Source organism: Mytilus trossulus, chromosome 9 (assembly GCF_036588685.1).
Source record: "Mytilus trossulus isolate FHL-02 chromosome 9, PNRI_Mtr1.1.1.hap1, whole genome shotgun sequence".
Lineage (NCBI taxonomy): Eukaryota > Metazoa > Mollusca > Bivalvia > Mytilida > Mytilidae > Mytilus > Mytilus trossulus.
This window is the reverse complement of record NC_086381.1, coordinates 673,529-693,964: the sequence shown is the minus strand read 5'-3', so window position 1 is coordinate 693,964 and position 20,436 is coordinate 673,529. Positions and strand designations below refer to the sequence as shown.

General features: G+C 32.5%; 1 protein-coding gene across 1 annotated transcript; it reads left to right on the top strand.

The window, feature by feature from the left end:
• Positions 1-1,522: 1,522 nt before the first annotated feature.
• On the top strand, positions 1,523-16,739 carry LOC134683470 (4-galactosyl-N-acetylglucosaminide 3-alpha-L-fucosyltransferase 9-like). The gene is made up of 2 exons (XM_063542787.1): positions 1,523-1,617; positions 15,541-16,739. The coding sequence occupies exons 1-2, from the start codon at positions 1,566-1,568 to the stop codon at positions 16,629-16,631; spliced, it is 1,143 nt and encodes a 380-aa protein (XP_063398857.1). The 5' UTR covers positions 1,523-1,565; the 3' UTR covers positions 16,632-16,739.
• Positions 16,740-20,436: the final 3,697 nt, after the last annotated feature.

The following is a 20,436-nucleotide window of genomic DNA, read 5'->3' as shown; positions in this document are numbered from 1 at the left end:
CTTCAGTCTGCTTAGAGATTGCTAGTTGTAATACCACCAAATGTAAAAGAAGAGCTAACCTTAAAAATGAGAAACGAAAAATTCCAAAGGAACAGACAAACTCATAAATCTAAAATAAACTGACAACGCCATGGCTAAAAATGAAAAAAACAAACAGACAAACAATAGTACACATGACACAACATAGAAAAGTAAAGAATAAACAACCCGAACCCCAACTACACATAAATACGTTATACTTCGATTACAACTGTTGTTAGTTTTTTACAGAGGGATCTCTGCTGTGCAGAAACATTTTTGCTTATTTCAACGGTAGGCATCAGTCTTTTTTTCGTGATACATAACTGAATATTTACCGACCTATCCATTGCACAAATACCACACGGACCCTAAATGCATGATAATAATTGATGATTTTATTTTACAAATACACATAAATAAGTGTACTTAGATATAGGAAGATGTGGTGTGAGTGCCAATGAGACAACTCTCCATCTAAATAACAATTTAAAAATTAAACCATTATAGGTTAAAGTACGGCCTTCAACATCTGTTTTAATTTTAAACTAAAATGAAAACCAAGTTTAAATAAGATGGTAATTATTGAAAAAGTTAGCTTTACGTCGTTATTGTTTGATTTTTTAATCAAATCTCATGATATTAATTATGAAAAAACATAAATACATACCTTGATTTTGCTCGGTTCTACCTATAAAATTCCCCTACATCCATATACAGTATCCATGGCCACAAAAACGCCTTCTCATTTTATAATCGGTGCAAATGACAAAAGGGTCAATACATGTTGTGGTTTGATTGAATTAAATCAAATGTGGCCTGGATGTACAAGTTTTGACACTTAAAATTGTACTTTGGGTTTGAATCAAATGTAAATTATTGGTGTCTTTAAAGTGAAAAAAATAAATAGAATTGATTCAAAACATTAAGAAACAAAACGAAACAAAATAAGGTAAAACAAAATATGGCACAAAAAGTGCATGTTATATATTTAATAATTCTTTGAATCTTTGAATTATTTACACCAAGTATGCTTTTTAAAATCTGCATAATTTTAGAGATAAGGTTTTCATTTTTAACTGTTAATGTTTTTGATGAAATATAAATACAGGAACTGTAAATGCTATTATGAAAATTTTAGAAAGCAATATTTAATGTGTTATGTAGTTAACATTTGCCCACTACTTGGTTCAATATTATTTTAATATGTTTGCAGTGACGGTTTTATTTTGAGTTTTATTAGTAAATTATTCTCTCCGATTTATGCATCATTTTTCTGAGTGCAAGTAAAATAAAACCTGTCAAATTTTCAATATAAATTTCTGCACGGAATTTTAAGTGCAAATAATGACATTATGTGAAAAGCATTGACACGTGACATGTAATATTCAAGCTCCAAACTACAAACGATATTCTAAAGCTTGATGTATTTTACCTCAAGTCAAAATCAATTTAATCCCTAAACATTGAATAAATTAAATCTACTATTTCTATCAAATGTGTTATTATAATTTGTTCGGGAAAATGTTGTTTTTGTATTGCTGTTTATGTTGACCCGGATCATAATGTGTTTACATAGGAGACATTTGGAAAAAGAGGGTATGTATTTATTATATACTGTCTACAAAATAAGTTGTGGAGAAAGAGGGTATGTATTTTTCATATACTGTCTAAAATATAAGTTGTGGAGAAAGAGGGTATGTTTTTTTCATATAAGAGGGACGAAAGATACCAAAGGGACAGTCAAACTCACAAATCTAAAACAAACTGACAACGACATGGCTAAAAATGATAAAGACAAACAATATTACACATGCCACAACATAGAAAACTAAAGAATAAACCAAAAACTAGGGGTAATCTCGGGTGCTCCGGAAGGGTAAGCAGATCCTGCTCCACATGTGGCACCCGTCATGTTGCTTATGTGATAACAAATCCGGAAAATAGAAAGAGGATACGTATTTACGCATTCTCCAAAAATATTTTAAAAAACCCTAAAAGATAACTTTGAAAATATATTCTTTGAAAATTTAGAATTAACAAAGGTAACAAGTAAAATGTTCTTGTACAGTAACAAAATACGAACATAGACAAATACGTTCTTAAAACATATTTCTTGAAGAAATTTAGATATATTACACTTACTTCAAACAGGAACTATCCTAGGAGTTTGATATTGTTGTTATTTCACTTGGTTTTTTTTAACTTTATCTAATATTATTCAGCTTACTATTCCGTTCATTAAAACACGCAACACCTGAATAAATATTATTACATTCTTACTACTGCTTATGGCTATATATGAGGTTCTTTTATTGGTATTGAATTGTTTATGTGCCCTCAACCCCTGAATTTGTAAATACGAATGACTCTTGTACACAAATAACGACCATTAAATAAAAAAAAGTTTCTCATTATTTTAAAAATCTACATCAAAAGGGTGGGTGAACAACACCTCAGTGGCAGCCCTAACAATAAAATATTAAAGAAGCCCCTTTTGAAGTTATTGGAAGTTTATATATTTTTGCGAGTAATTGACGTATATTCTTTTGATAAATCATATTAAGAATGCGTAAGGAAAACCCCAAAACAAGCTAAATTACATGGTTCACTCATAGTTAATAAGTCTGCAGTTACCTGGTCGAAAACAAATCTGGAGGTCATCTGACTCAACTCAAATATTGTATGTGGATTTATATTTATTTATTTATTCAACTTTATTTGTGCAAGTTTACTTATAAGAAGGTTACTTTTTGTGTTCAAATATGCTGTTTAAAAGAGCTTTGCGACAACGACATATATGTGTACATTGTGTAACATATATAAAAGAAGATATAGTTTAACAATGTTTAACTGCCATAGAATAGACTTAATAACACAAACATTAGCTTTAGATCACAGCAAGGCCTTTCTCAAAGATCTACAATGAACAAAGCCCATACTACATGTAAATTTGTCGTTCGTCATTTTGTACATGAATTAGGCCCTTAGTTTTCCCGTGCGAATTGTCAGTTTCAAATTTTTCATTTCGGGGTCTTTTATAGCTGGCTATGCGATATGAGCATATTTGTATTGATACAGGCAGAAGAGGGGCCTATGGCTATTAATTTCTGTGTCAGTTGTTTCTTGCGGGAAATTGTTGCATTTGCGATTATACTCATCCGTTTGTTCTTAAATTTATAAAAAAAAGAGCGTTCGTTAATCAAAACGGTAAAATCGAATACTTAACGAGCCATATGCATTATATTAGTAAGAAGATATGTTATGATTAACACCGATTGGTCATTGTACGGCCTTACCCAGCCCAGTAGTACAACGAGGGTATCACCAGCACAGTGGTTAGCACTTTGATGTTGACCCGAATATCAAATATATGGACATTTTGATAATTTTCTGTTTACAAAACTATGGATGTTCTAAGCTAAGGAATTTATTACCTAACTGTATTTGCCTAACTTCTTTTGGAATTTCGGGTCCTTAATGCTCTTTGAATTTGTTTGGCTTTATATCTTTTTTAAGGTTAGCGTCACTGAGGAGTCACTGATGAGTCTTATGAAGACGATACGCGCGTCTGGCGTTTCAAATTATAATCCTGGTACCATAAAATCATCAATCTTTCTAAAAGCTAATGATTTTCTTATCCCATCAATGAAAAGATTACCTTAGCTGTATTTGGCAAAATTTTTCGGAAATTTTGGGTCCTCAATGCTCTTCAACTTTGTACTTTTTTGGTTTTATAACTATTTTGATCTAAGTATCACTGATGAGTCTTATGTAGACGAAACGCGCGTCTGGTGTTTTAAATAATAATCCTGGTAACTTTGATAACTATTTACACCACTTGGTCGATGGCGCTACCGGTGGACGCTCCATCTCCTAAGATATCACCAGCCCAGTAGTTAGCACTTCCATATTGACATGAATATCAATTGTATGGTAATTTTTATAAATTTCATGTTTACAAAACTATGAATTTTTTGAAAAACAAATGATTTTCTTATCCCAGGAATAGATTACCTTAGCACAACTTTTTGGGAATTTTTGGTCCTCAATGCTCTTCAACTTTGTACTTGTTTAGTTTTATAACTATCTTGATCTGAGCATCACTGATGAGTCTTATGTAGACGAAAAGCGCGTCTGCGTATCACATTGTAATACGGGTACCTTTTATAACTAACTAGCGCAAAACCCTCACCACTTAGTCAGCTTTAAAATGCAGCAAAATAACAAATGAAAAACAATTAAAACAAGAATGTGTCCACAGTACACGGACGCCCCACTCGCACTATCCAATTCTATAATCATTGGACCGTGAAAGTGGGATAAAAATCTAATTTGATATTTAAATTGGAAAGATCATATTATAAAGAAGATGTGTAATGAGTTTCAGGACGATTGGACTTCAACTTCCTCAAAAACTACCTTGATAAAAAAATTTAACCTGAAACTTGCACTTTCTTTTTTTTATGTTCAGTTGGGTCAAATATATTATTTGGCATTGAAATTAGAAAGATCATAGCATAAGGACCATGTGTACTAAGTTTGAAGTTGATTGGACTTCAACTTCATCAAAAACTACCTTGACTAAAAGCTTTAACTTGAAACGGGAGAGACGGACGGACGGACGAACAGATTGCACAGACCAGAAAACATAATGCCCCTCTACTACCGTAGGTGGGGCATATTGAGGAAACTAACATGTTAATTTATATACTAATAAATGAACAAAAACGAATATGATCTGCAGCAACAAACAACAATAAGTAAAACCAAATGCCATAAAGACAAAGCCCATTAGCGAAAACGAAAGACAAGAATACTACAATTATTTAAACAATAACATAACGAGTGATAAAGAACAGAGTCACGTCTAATGGATATCACTAAAACAGACTAATCAGTAAAAGTAATAGAAGATTAATATGGTGACGTGTAAGTCTGTGTAAGAGGCTGCGGGCTCTTGAATACCAAATAAGTTGAGAAATGTATATCCGATATGCAGGTGAAGGTGGTATAATACTAAGGTGGGGGGGGGGGGGGGGTTGATAATTTCACAGTTAAAATCGTCTCGTTTATCATAGATTCTGGTACTGTGAGATGCCTGTTTGTGTTAAATTCAAGGTATGAGTCTGAAAATGAAGCGAAGGAAGCCGTGTCAGTTTTTTTGTAATTATTAGTCCTTGTTATTTATATTTCTAATTCAAAACACACTTAAGAAAAATAAAGACACGAACTCCTACAAAAGCGAGAGCAAGAGCGACTTATATCATATAAAGAAATGTCAGCGGAGTCGATATTAAGAATTGAACGATGGACAGTTAGTGCGTGAATTTTTCTTGCTACCTTATTGGAAGATATTACGAGACGTGAATAATCAAAGTTTATTGATTGGTTAGGGCAATCCAAACCTAGTAAATGTCCTTAAATCCCGTAGAGTATCGGATTTGCGGGTATATAGATTTACAAATTAAAGTGCATATATGGTCAGTTTTGGTGGATGCGGTCAAATAATTTTGATATACAAGTCAACTGGAGGCATCAAAACTACTGAAATTTTGTTACGTATCAGTATTTTGAGTAAAAAGAGGACATGCTTGCACCCTTAATTTAGGCGAACAAAAATGTGTAGTCATTATTTAAATGAATTAAACTATTGCTGATTGTGGCTGCATAGTTCAAGAATGTATAACTAACAAGGACGTATACACCTAACATCAAATATAGTTCTTTTCAAAAATATGCATAATATGATTGAATTTGATCTCGGAATATATATATATATATATTCAGTGTCTGTTATCATTGTAACCGAGATCGTTTTTATAATAGATAGATTGTCAGATCACAGATAAATTTGTGTTACGTTCTGTGCGTACTTATTTTCAAATATTTGTATTTAATCCTGTTCATAAAACGGAAGTATTAATTTTCAAATTACTTTATTTTCGATGTTTATACTATGAAACAAAGATATTAAAAATATTTTTCGAGTGTCAGAGATATTTCAAAAGAAGCAACTCACCCCCGTTGTGAAAGAGGGAGAATTTCACTTACTAGTGCTGGTCATTCAAATAATTTGGATCATTGCAACATATAATATTATGTATGATTTATTTAACACTCAACTCATGATATGCTACTCCGGTTTAATAGTCCGAGTAAGACATGATGCAGTGGCGGATCCATAAACTTTTCCTAAGGGAGGGGGGCCCGCTGACTAACCTAAGAGGGGCCGCTCCATTCATGCTTCAATGATTCCCTATATAATCAACCAAATTTTTCCAACGAAAGGGGGGTCCGGGCCTGGATATTAACAATAAAGGGCATGCAAAAATCCAATTGAGAAAATTACATGGAGAATTTTATATATTGACCATTTGTTATATTATGATCGTGTTCTTAGCGACACGTACATGTAGGTCATAAATTAATTTCATTTAATGGAATCAAATATTTATCTCCCAATGGGTGCAATAGGGGTTCATCGGCGATTTGAACAAAAATTTCTTGACATGTAGTGGATAAAAAAAACTCATGGTTAGAATTCCTAGAACAGACAAGGTACAGTGACTAATATTTCATGTATATTTTGAACACGGAGAGGGTGCCCCTGGCATATCATTGTCATTTTGTTTAGTTTTATTTGTTACCTTATCTGACTTCGGACTCAGACTTCTTTTAAGCTGAGTTTTACTATGCGTAATTTATGTTGTTCTTTATTATACATTGACTAGAGGTAAAGGTGGAGGGTTGAGATCTCTCAAAACTTATTTAACCCCAACGCATTTGTGCGCCTGTCTCAAGTCAGGAGCATCTGACCTTTGTTAATATTGAATGATTTATATGGGGGTGGGGGTTCCCCTGTCCGTTCATCTTTCCATCCGTCAGTCTTTCCTTCCCATTATGGTATATAGTTATTCTACATAACTGTTCATACAGTTTGAATTCTAGGAAGTTTTAACTTGGCTGCCTATTTGAACATATATCCAAGGTGTGCATGTGGTCAGGGTTTTGATTTTTATTAATATTTGCTCTTTTTGGGAGATAGTTGAACTTGTCATTTTTGGAGTATATGCTTAAATAAATAATGCATATCATTTGCGGATGGATAACTCCTCCCACAGTTTGCATGCTAGGAATTCTTTTAGTTTTATGACTATTTAAACATATATACTGAAGATGTGCATGTGGAATAGTAGATAATAAGGACATACTATGTAGATGTGCATATCAACATGAAATTATGATTCAGGTTATTTTCTAGGAGTTACGCCCCTTCGAACTTATTTACCTCAATGTACTACTGCAACAGTTTGTCACCAACAACAGAATTTCATGAAACCTTTTAGATTATAAGGACATACTATGTAGACGTGCATATCGACAGGAAATTACGATTTATGTTTTTTTCTTGATTTTGTTTAAGGTGTTTTGGTTTAAAATTAAATTTACATCTGCGGGGGTACAACAATATCTCAAATAAAGTCTCATATTTACTTTCTTATAATGCAGTTACCTCAGTATGGAGTGTGTGTGTGTGGGGTGGAGCATCACTTTGTCTAGAATAATTTTTAGATCATTTATAATATGTTTTGGAGTTAAGTGTGACGTCAATTTTCACTGGACTAGTACACAATTTTATTTAGGGATCAGCTGAACCCCGCCTCCGGGTGCTAAATTTTCTCGCTGCGTTGAAGACCCGGTATTGGTGGCCTTCGGCTGTTTTATGTTCTTCTTTGGTCAGGTTGTTGGCTCTTTGACATTTTCCCCATTTCCATTCTCAATTATATCAATCCGTCTGAGACAAACAAACGATGTAATAACATTGTGTGATCTCATGATCATGTGTTTGCTATTAATTATTTGCTTTGTATTTTCGTATTTTTCTGCTGAAACCATTGAATTAATATATTGGAGAGGTGTTTATAACTTCTGAAAGGTTTTTAAGAAATTAAAATATATTGTTATTTTAGAGTAGATAAGAATTAACTGAACGTCTACTTGCAAACACTAAATGCATACATATATCAGACATCAATTAAAAGAATGTATTTCAAACAAGAAGCTGTAACAGTACTTTTTGCCAAAAAAAAAAGAGAAACATAAACATAATCCATAGTTATTTTATTTATAGTAAGCAGACATCTTTGTTGGTTTATAGTTGTACAATGTCATCCCATGGTAAAAGAGACTGCACAAAAGGGACCAAATAAGCATCTGCTACTTGTATACAATCGGCTATTTGCATGTGACTGTAATTGTTTTACCGTGATTTGTCACAACTAGGCCTTTAAAATTTATAGCTTATTCAACATTAGAGTTTTTCTCGTTGTTGGAGGACGTACGGTGACCTATAATTCCTTAACTTCTACAACATTTTGTCTCCGAAAGGGAGTTGTCCCGTTTGCATTCATACTACATCTTCTTGTCTTTATATTTACTATTATGCACCCTATCCCTCATGATTATCGGATACCAAAATATATCCTACTGTCGGATTGATTTCATTGATCTTTATTATTATTTCTATCTGATTTTTTTTTGACAGCTAGGGTATTCAATTGTCAAATAATGTCACGAAAAAATTGCTATTTCAATTAAAAAAAATATTGAAGACTCAGACACCTTGACTGATAGAATTACAACTTTGACGGACTGTGCATTATGCCTTTACACTTACACAATTGAATATTTGTAATTGTCCCTCTGTATTTCCTTGTGCCGTAGGAACTACAATTGATCTCAGTTCTGTTAAATATAGTGCGATCTACACCATATCCGTAAAAAATATCTTAAATGTTAACTTGGCTTGCCATACTTGATGAAACGCGGACGTGAAAGAAAGCACTCTTCATCAACGCGTCAATGGAGATGTATTTTCGTCATTTAGCATGTGAAGAAGGTTGTACTAAATCAACAACATAACTAACAGGATTTTTAAAGAAATCATTATGATCTGGATATGTGGAAAACCGGGGTAAAATCATGAAAAATCACGGCCATGAATCGGATGCATTCTTGACCGGAGACAATAAGCGAGTTCGGAGTTCTGTAATGCGCAGGTGCGAAAAAAATCAAGGGAGATCACCCACTAAGGTCGAAAGGTCATTGCAGATAAACAAACGGGATAAACACACAACGGATATCGTGAATTATGATTTAAAACGTTAGTAATCGTTGCGCAGGTAGAAAAATATTTATTGTTACGCAACAAATGGTAGTATTGAATGATAAAGATAGGGTTTTCAAATAAGTTTCATGGAAAATTGTTCTAGAAAAATTAAAGTACAGAGATATTGGACGGTCATGACAGTACCGATGGCAATAATGCGTCTTGTAAAGTTTTTTCTATATATTTTTTCATGACAAGTGTCAACTATAAACAGAATGAGATTATGCATATATTTGTCTGCCGTGTTGAATGATAATATTCAAGTAATTGTTGGGTCCAGTTATGGCCTTAATCATTGGCATATAACTTTATATAGCTTGCGGTATGTGATGGCTTATTAAAATGAAGGGATAGTTGTATCATTGGGACTCATACCACATCTATCAATATCTATAAACAGACTTTTTTTTACCACTAGTCTATACACACTACTCGAATAAATACTGTAACACTGTATGTACATGATGTAAGCACATTTGCATTTATTTATTTTTGAATAAGATAAGCACAACTTAAAAATAGGTATTTGCAAGAAAGGCACTTCAATTATTCCACCTACATGTAAACTACAAATTTATGTGTGACCTGGAAACAGTATAACTTAAAAGTAAATATGCTATGTCCAATATATGTGGCCATTGACAAAACCCAACACTCAAAACACAAGAAATAATAAATGCTCTGTTTATCATGGTATATATATAGTTGACATTCACTTTCACCAGTTTTAATACTTAAGACTTACCTAGAAACAGCAGTAGTTATTCCAAATTCAGAGTTGCATACAATTTCCTAATCATAATGAATAAATGAAGGAGATGTAAAAAAAAAATCAGACCATAGGTCAATACATACATGTATAAAAACTACTAAAAATAAATAAAGAAATAACAACATGAACACATATGTCACATCACAAATAAAAAATTCTATTATTTATAAAAAAAAAAAATCTATAAAGTTTATACTGTCAGTCATTTGTTATTTTTTTCCAAGGATTTGTATAGTTGATAGTTGGACACTGCATAACAGTTTTGTAATATAACTTGGTTAATTGGCACAAGGTACTGGTCATCAGCTAATAATGCAGATCTGTTTAGCCTAAAACTGTTTCAGTTAACATCTATTAGTATTTGACAAAATAGTGGTGCTCACTTTATTCAGTTTACACAGGTTGCTCTTTAATGTTTATTACTTTGTGGCAATAGGTTTTTATTGGTCTTTGTTTCTTTCAGGTATTAGTCAAAGTAAAGGTCAAGATTTAACAAGTTTCCTTGTAATGTTAAAGAGAAGTTGTATAGTATGAGAATTTGTTGTGTTGTTGGGTGTGGTAATTCCACATACCACCTCAACAAATGGATGAAAACTTTGTGTCAAGTTCATAAGTGTAATTTAGGAACAAGGTCATGTGATTGTGAACCACCCTTCAAATTGGTTCCTTTTCCAACAGAAAATAAAATCCTGAGTTAAGGAAAAAATGGATGATTCAAGTAAATAGAGTTGACCCAACAACTAATAAAAACTGGACTCCAAAAGCTCATGACAGGGTTTGTTCAATTCATTTTGAGGAATGTACTCCTTATCCATCTGTTAAACTAGGGCACGCCGTAAAAACAACAGTCAGACCATCCAGAAAAATAATTGTTAAACATCAATTACCAAAGAAAAGCAAGTCACTGTCTGTCTCTGAAAATACAAGTACAATTGAGTCATCTGCATTGCAAGACATTAAAGACACAAATTTACCAGAAGACATTCAAATATATACTGCTATACCATATATTGACTATGTTAAATAATCTGCACAATCTGACCACTGTTACACTAGTATAAATAAAGAGAAAAACAGTACATGTAAAGAAAAGCTGCAATCTGACCATCATCTTAAAGAAACCTCAAATCAAAAAAAAATAATGCATATGATTTTATAACTCAATGGATAGTTTTCATTATAAAACTTATGTACATATACTTTTTTCTGAAGAAAATTCTTTAATTTATTCATATTTAGCAGAAGTTTACTTTATTTGAATAGCTTCCTTCCAGCAAGCAATTCCCCCGACATATTTTCCGTATGCAAGGTGACCTCAGTGTGACCCATCTCGTGTAAAAATCCGGTGACCACAATAAGCATGGATGTCCTTAAAATAAACTATTATCTGAATTTACATGTTAAACACGTGCTCAATTTCCATGCTTTTTTGTTTATTTTACGTCAATTGTTGACAAACAGGTGACAATCGTTAAACTTCGGCTTCAAAACACGAACTTTAATTACCTGCCATATTTTCACAACAACACTGACCGATTAAAAAAAAAAAGTTTCTCATTATTTTAAAAATCTACATCAAAAGGGTAGGTGAACAACACCTCAGTGGCAGCCCTAACAATAAAGTATTAAAGAAGCCCCTTTTGAAGTTATTGGAAGTTTATATATTTTTGCGAGTAATCGACGTATATTCTTTTGATAAATCATATGAAGAATGCGTAAGGAAACCCCCAAAACAAGCTAAAACACATGGTTCACTCATCTGACTAAAATCAAATATTGTATGTGGATTTATATTTATTTATTTATTCAACTTTATTTGTGCAAGTTTTACTTATAAGAAGTTTACTTTTTGTGTTCATAGTATGTCCTTTGCGACAACGAAATATATGTGTACATTGTGTAACATATATAAAAGAAGATATTGTTTAACAATGTTTAACTGCCATAGAATAGACTTAATAACACAAACATTAGCTTTAGATCACATCAAGGCCTTCCACAAAGATCTACAATGAACAAAGCCCATACTACAGGTACATTTTTCGTTCGTCATTTTGTACATGAATTATGCCGTTAGTTTCCCCGTGCGAATTGTCAGCTTTAATTTTTTTCATTTCGGGGTCTTTTATAGCTGGCTATGCGATATGAGCATATTTTTATTGATACAGGCAGAAGAGGGGCCTATGGCTATTAATTTCTGTGTCAGTTGTTTCTTGTGGAAAATTGTTGCATTTGCGATTATACTCACCCGTTTGTTCTTAAATTTATTAAAAAAAAAAGCGTTCGTTAATCAAAACGGTAAAATCGAATACTTAACGGGCCATATGCATTATATAAGTAAGAAGATATGTTATGATTGTCACCGATTGGTCATTGTACGGCCTAACCCAGCCCAGTAGTACCACGAGGGTATCACCAGCACAGTGGTTAGCACTTTGATATTGACCCAAATATCAATCATATGGACATTTTGATAATTTTCTGTTTACAAAACTATGGATGTTCTGATCTAAGGAATTTATTACCTAACTGTATTTGCCTAACTCCTTTTGGAATTTTGGGTCCTTAATGCTCTATGAATTTGTTTGGCTTGATATCTTTTTTGATGTTAGCGTCACTGAGGAGTCACTGATGAGTCTTATGTAGACGATACGCGCGTCTTGCGTTTCAAATTATAATTCCTGGCACCATAAAATCATGAAACTTTCTAAAAGCTAATGATTTTCTTATCCCATCAATGAAAAGATTACCTTAGCTGTATTTGGCAAAACTTTTTGGGAATTTTTCGTCCTCAATGCTCTTCAACTTTGTACTTTTTTGGTTTTATAACTATTTTGATCTAAGTATCACTGATGAGTCTTATGTAGATGAAACGCGCGTCTGGTGTTTTAAATAATAATCCTGGTAACTTTGATAACTATTTACACCAATTGGCGGTGGCGATACCGGTGGACGCTTCATCCCCTAAGATATCACCAGCCCAGTAGTTAGCACTTCGATGTTGACATGAATATCAATTGTATGGTAATTGTTATAAATTTCCTGTTTACAAAACTATGAATTTTTCGAAAAACAAATGATTTTCTTATCCCAGGAATAGATTACTTTAGCACAACTTTTGGGGAATTTTTGGTCCTCAATGCTCTTCAACTTTGTACTTGTTTAGTTTTATAACTATCTTGATCTGAGCATCACTGATGAGTCTTATGTAGACGAAAAGCGCGTCTGGCGTATCAAATTGTAATACAGGTACCTTTGATAACTAATTAGCGCAAAACCCTCACCACTTAGTCAGCTTTTAAAGGCAGCAGAATAACAAATGTTCATTGGACCGTGAAAGTGGGATAACAATCTAATTTGATATTTAAATTGGAAAGATCATATTATAAAGAAGGTGTGTAATGAGTTTCAGGTCGATTGGACTTTAACTTCCTCAAAAACTACCTTGATAAAAAAATTTAACCTGAAACTTGCACTTTCATTTTTCATGTTCAGTTGGGTCAAATATATTATTTGGCATTGAAATGAGAAAGATCATAGCATAAGGACCATGTCTACTAAGTTTGAAGTTGATTGGACTTCAACTTCATCAAAAACTACATTGACTAAAGACTTTAACTTGAAACGGGATAGACGGACGGACGGACGAACAGATTGCACAGACCAGAAAACATAATGCCCCTCTACTATCGTAGGTGAGGCATATTGAGGAAACTAACATGTTGATTTATGTACTAATAAATGAACAAAAACGAATATGATCTGCAGCAAAAACGACAATTACTAGAGGCCACTGGCAGGGGGAAACATAAGTAAAATCACCAAAATACGTTACTCAGAGGAAAAATTTACACGGAAAGTTCCTAATTTAAAACTCAAATACACACCAAACGAATGGATAACAACTGTCATATTCCTAATTTGGTACAGGCATTATCTTATTTAGAAAAATGGTGGATTAAACCTAGTTTTAAAGCTAGCTAAACCTCTCACTTGTATGACAGTCACATTTGATTCCATTATATTGACAACGATATGTGAACAAAACTAACAGACATAATAGGTTAACATGTAAAAAATTGGGATACTGCAGTCAACATTCTGTTATTATCTTAATCATTATACAAACTAACAAATATGTAACAAAAAAGCACAAAAAGGAATATAGATTAATCACATTAGAAAAATATTAAAGACAAAATACAAAAACAATCATACAACAATAAACATGATAAAACAAAGACGGAATGGATACGTACAGAGCTACGTCCTATGTATATAAGTAAAACCAAATGCCATAAAGACAAAGCCCTTTAGCGAAAACGAAAGACAAGAATACTGCAATTATTTAAACTATAACATAATGAGTGATAAAGAACAGAGTCACGTCTAATGGATATCACTAAAACAGACTAATCAGTTAAAGTAATAAAAGATTAATATGGTGACGTGTAAGTCTGTGTAAGAGGCTGCGGGCTTTTGAATACCAAATAAGTTGAGAAATGTATATCCCATATGCAGGTGAAGGTGGTATAAAGGGGGGGGGGGTGATAATTTCACAGTTAAAATCGTCTCGTTTTGTCATAGATTCTGGTACTGAGATGACTGTTTGTGTTAAATTCAAGGTATGAGTCTGAAAATGAAGCGAAGGAAGCCGTGTCTGTTTTTTAATTATAAGTCCTTTCTATTTATATTTCTAATTCAAAACACACTTAAGAAAAATAAAGACACGAACTCCTACAAAAGCGAGAGCGAGAGCGACTTATATCAAATAAAGAAATGTCAGCGGAGTCGATATTAAGAATTGAACGATGGACAGTTAGTGCGTGAATTTTTCTTGCTACCTAATTGGAAGATATTACGAGACGTGAATAATCAAAGTTTATTGATTGGTTAGGGCAATTCAAACCTAGTAAATGTCCTTAAATCCCGTAGAGTATCGGATTTGTTCTCTCTATTTTAGCAATTAGATTTTATCTATAAATAGTCGAGTCGTCTGGAGTAAAAAAAAACAACGTTAAATGATATATACTACTTTATAACGTGTGACCTCACGTGTGTGGTAAAATTTGTTGATTTATGCACGTGGCTATTCTAGTAAATGAATTAATCTAAAAAGCGAGAGCACTTTCCATTTTTTTCAGCTAAGAGTCGACTCGCCCTTTTTGTTTCATACGTTCAAAACCATGTCATGTTTTCTGACTGGATGATCTAAACATTATGGGGTCAAAGGCAGCAGCGAGTCAAAGTTTTTTGTAGCCGAAAGTTGTATTTAAAAACTGTGGAGAGCAGGTTAACGGATGCTATGACACAGGAAACTAAATTTAGGAGAAGCATGAGAAGTGAAAAAAGGGAAATATTTCGTTTGATTGTTAATGAATGAATTGAACGGAATAGTCTTGGTTACACATGGAATCATTCCTCATAATACTGTATTGAAGTAGCGCTATGGTTTAATCTGCTCGTTTCACATTAAAATGCAAATCGTTATTTTCAGACTGAAATGTTTTATTTTAGATAAATTATTTTGATTAACTTAATTATGCTGTTTCTGATATCATCATTCTTTTTCTTTCAGATCGCCATTGGACATGTCTTTTTCAAATAAGATACCTTTTTGTTATCTTTGCAACATTTTGGATTTTATGTACCGTAGTAGATGTCATTCTACTTAGGAAACCGATATTTCAACAAATTATACCTAGGAAAGAAATTAATTTAAGCAATTATTTATTACTTTGGTATGCCCCACCATTTTGGGCTCGAAATATGAAACCTCAGAATGGATTGAAAAATTGCGTATTCAAAAACTGTGATATATCACTTGACAAGAGTTTGTTAAATAAAAGCCACGTGTTGGTATTTCATCACGCTGATCTCAATATAAACCCACCTATAAGAACAGAAAATCAAATTTGGATATTCATGACATTAGAGTCTACATTACATACGCGTGGGATCAACAGAAAACACCATTGGAATAATGCATTTAACTGGACATGGAGCTATCGACAAGATTCGGAAATATTTACACCATATGCAAAATTGTCTAAAAGATTAACGCTTAAAGACAAGAATTACACTGTGATATTTGAACAGAAATCAAAAGATGTTGCTTGGGTGGTTAGTAATTGTAATACACATTCACAAAGGATGAAATATGTGCAAATGATGAAGAAGTATATCAATGTAGACATATACGGAAGGTGTGGAAAACCGTGCAGTTCTTCGGGTGACAACTGCATTAAAAAATTAAGTAGTGACTATAAATTCTATCTATCATTCGAAAACTCATTATGTGATGATTATGTAACAGAAAAGGCATTCCGGTTGTACAAAGACGATTTCAATATAGTTCCTGTAATAAGGGGAGCTCCTAATATCAAGGATATTTTACCAAATGGTACATTCATATCTACCGGGGATTTTAATTCTCCAAAACAATTGGCCCTTTATCTCAGGGATGTGGCATCCAATAAAACAAAGTATTTAACGTATATACAAGCAAAAAACAGGTATGCGGCGCATTCGAACATCGACTTAATAAGAGATGGGGCATGCACGTTGTGTAAAATATTAAATAGTGATAACAAAAGAAAAGGTACTGTTAATTTATCTCAATGGGCATGGAAGAACAAATGCGTCAGTCCTAGTGATTTTACAAAATGAAAGTATAGGCCTTTTGTAGATGATCCAGTGTCCTTAAGATTGCCGTCTTACAATTGACTTCTCCATAGGCTAACATGCAAAATAGCTGATCTATGAAAATAAAAAAAAAAATGAAAAATGCCACATAGAAAGAAAATTCATGTTCATATTATGTATGTACTAATGTGAAATCATAATTTAATAAAAAAAAAAAAGAAAAAAAAAGATTAGACATTCCAAGAAGAATGAAACGTTAAGAAACCCGGAAGTCAAAACTAATTTTTCCTACTTTCCGGTTGCTGTTATTTACTAGGCCGCATTACTTCCAATAAAAATGATATTCTTCCACTTTTCTGAATTGATTTGCCAAAGATAAGGGTCAAGTGCAAATCAGAACAGTCGAATAGAGTTAATATTGAGGTCGAGATAAATCAAGATCAATGTAGACCAATTCAGAATGGTCGAGTTAAAATAAGTCCAGTCGAGTACAATTATAAGCCATTTCAGACTTATACTGGTTTATAGTGATATTTAGTATATCAATTCAAAATAAAAGTTGATAAAACAATGCAATACAGAAATAAAAATGCTTTTAATGTTAGCTCACCAGTTTCGTTGCCTGTATACAACCAAAACAAAATAGTTGATGATTCATAAAAATAACACAGCATATGGTTTTCTTTAAAAAGCAATTTAAAAACATTATTACGATAACTCTCTTTATTGTATTGAATTTCAAAGGTAAAAAAACAAGTTTGAAATTGATTTACGAGATTCTAATAATACGATATTTCCAACGAATAAATACTATCTCAGAAAGTGATTACCATTGGAGCAGAATAAATACTATCTCAGAAGGTGATAACCATTGGAGCAGAATAAATACTATCTCAGAAGGTGATTACCATTGGAGCAGAATAAATACTATCTCAGAAGGTGATAACCATTGGAGCAGAAAATGTCAATCTAACACATATTATTCATGATTGGGTGTTTGACAGAATATGTCAATCTAACACATATTATTCATGATTGGGTGTTTGACAGAAAATGTCAATCTAACACATATTATTCATGATTGGGTGTTTGACAGAAAATGTCAATCTAACACATATTATTCATGATTGGGTGTTTGACAGAATAGGGAAATCTAACACATATTATTCATGATTGGGTGTTTGACAGAATAGGGAAATCTAACACATATTATTCATGATTGGGTGTTTGACAGAATAGGGAAATCTAACACATATTATTCATGATTGGGTGTTTGACAGAATATGTCAATCTAACACATATTATTCATGATTGGGTGTTTGACAGAAAATGTCAATCTAACACATATTATTCATGATTGGGTGTTTGACAGAATAGGGAAATCTAACACATATTATTCATGATTGGGTGTTTGACAGAAAATGTCAATCTAACACATATTATTCATGATTGGGTGTTTGACAGAATAGGGAAATCTAACACATATTATTCATGATTGGGTGTTTGACAGAATATGTCAATCTAACACATATTATTCATGATTGGGTGTTTGACAGAAAATGTCAATCTAACACATATTATTCATGATTGGGTGTTTGACAGAAAATGTCAATCTAACACATATTATTCATGATTGGGTGTTTGACAGAATAGGGAAATCTAACACATATTATTCATGATTGGGTGTTTGACAGAAAATGTCAATCTAACACATATTATTCATGATTGGGTGTTTGACAGAATATGTCAATCTAACACATATTATTCATGATTGGGTGTTTGACAGAATAGGGAAATCTAACACATATTATTCATGATTGGGTGTTTGACAGAAAATGTCAATCTAACACATATTATTCATGATTGGGTGTTTGACAGAATAGGGAAATCTAACACATATTATTCATGATTGGGTGTTTGACAGAATAGGGAAATCTAACACATATTATTCATGATTGGGTTTGACAGAATAGGGAAATCTAACACATATTATTCATGATTGGGTGTTTGACAGAATAGGGAAATCTAACACATATTATTCATGATTGGGTGTTTGACAGAATAGGGAAATCTAACACATATTATTCATGATTGGGTGTTTGACAGAATAGGGAAATCTAACACATATTATTCATGATTGGGTGTTTGACAGAAAATGTCAATCTAACACATATTATTCATGATTGGGTGTTTGACAGAATATGTCAATCTAACACATATTATTCATGATTGGGTGTTTGACAGAATAGGGAAATCTAACACATATTATTCATGATTGGGTGTTTGACAGAATAGGGAAATCTAACACATATTATTCATGATTGGGTGTTTGACAGAAAATGTCAATCTAACACATATTATTCATGATTGGGTGTTTGACAGAATAGGGAAATCTAACACATATGATTCATGATTGGGTGTTTGACAGAATAGGGAAATCTAACACATATTATTCATGATTGGGTGTTTGACAGAATAGGGAAATCTAACACATATGATTCATGATTGGGTGTTTGACAGAATAGGGAAATCTAACACATATTATTCATGATTGGGTGTTTGACAGAAAATGTCAATCTAACACATATTATTCGTGATTGGGTGTTTGACAGAATAGGGAAATCTAACACATATTATTCATGATTGGGTGTTTGACAGAATAGGGAAATCTAACACATATTATTCATGATTGGGTGTTTGACAGAAAATGTCAATCTAACACATATTATTCATGATTGGGTGTTTGACAGAAAATGTCAATCTAACACATATTATTCATGATTGGGTGTTTGACAGAATAGGGAAATCTAACACATATTATTCATGATTCGGTGTTTGACAGAATAGGGAAATCTAACACATATTATTCATGATTGGGTGTTTGACAGAATAGGGAAATTTAGGGCAACTGTATGTTGTTTTAGACATTCTAAACTGCATAACATGATCATTGTCTTACATGTGTTGGGCGAGTTCGAAAATAAGAGCTGACCTTTTTATTTTGCAAGAGTGATGTTTAATTGGAAATAAATTGTATTCATATTGAACATTGCATGGTTAGCCCTCTCATGCCTACATGTCTTATTTTAGTGAATTTATATCAAAGATTTTAAGGAACGCTATAAAGAGTGACAACCAAATATCATAGAGATGTTATTTACCTTGGAAACTAATCTATATGCAAAATATCATCATTATTCTCATACCAAAATTTATTATAATGCATTAATTGAAAAGTTAAAATAATGTAATACTGCACCGAAAGGGCAAATCGACAATTAATTTCATTACAGTGATGCCCTAGGCCAAAATATTAAAAAGAATCTAAAGAAAGAAAATATATTTTTTTTGTAGAGTTTGACCTTAGACGACAGATTAAATGTGAGAAACTCATGGGAAATTGGAAGGTTGTTTATATTTTATTGGTGTTATAAAACAAACATGAAATCATTACAAACTGAAAAAGCCATATATATTCGTGATGATTGCTATAAAGGCAGTTGTAAATATCGTTTTATAGTACGCTTGTTAATTTGAATGTGTAGTTTACCTGTCTTTGGTGTGTTCAATGCTATTCATCGATACAAATGTAACCAATTCAAAGTTAGCAATTATTCATTAAATTATCTGTAACCAATTCATAAATGTTAATAACTTGGAACATAATGGGTTTGAAAAGGAAACTTCTGAGAAAAGAAGGTATGTGTATTTCTTCCTTTGAAGTAACAAAAAACAATATAAGCTTATTTATAATCTATTGTCTAAATATATGCAATTGCACAAAGAAGGTACACATTTATTCATTGTACAAAAATGTACAAATTTATAC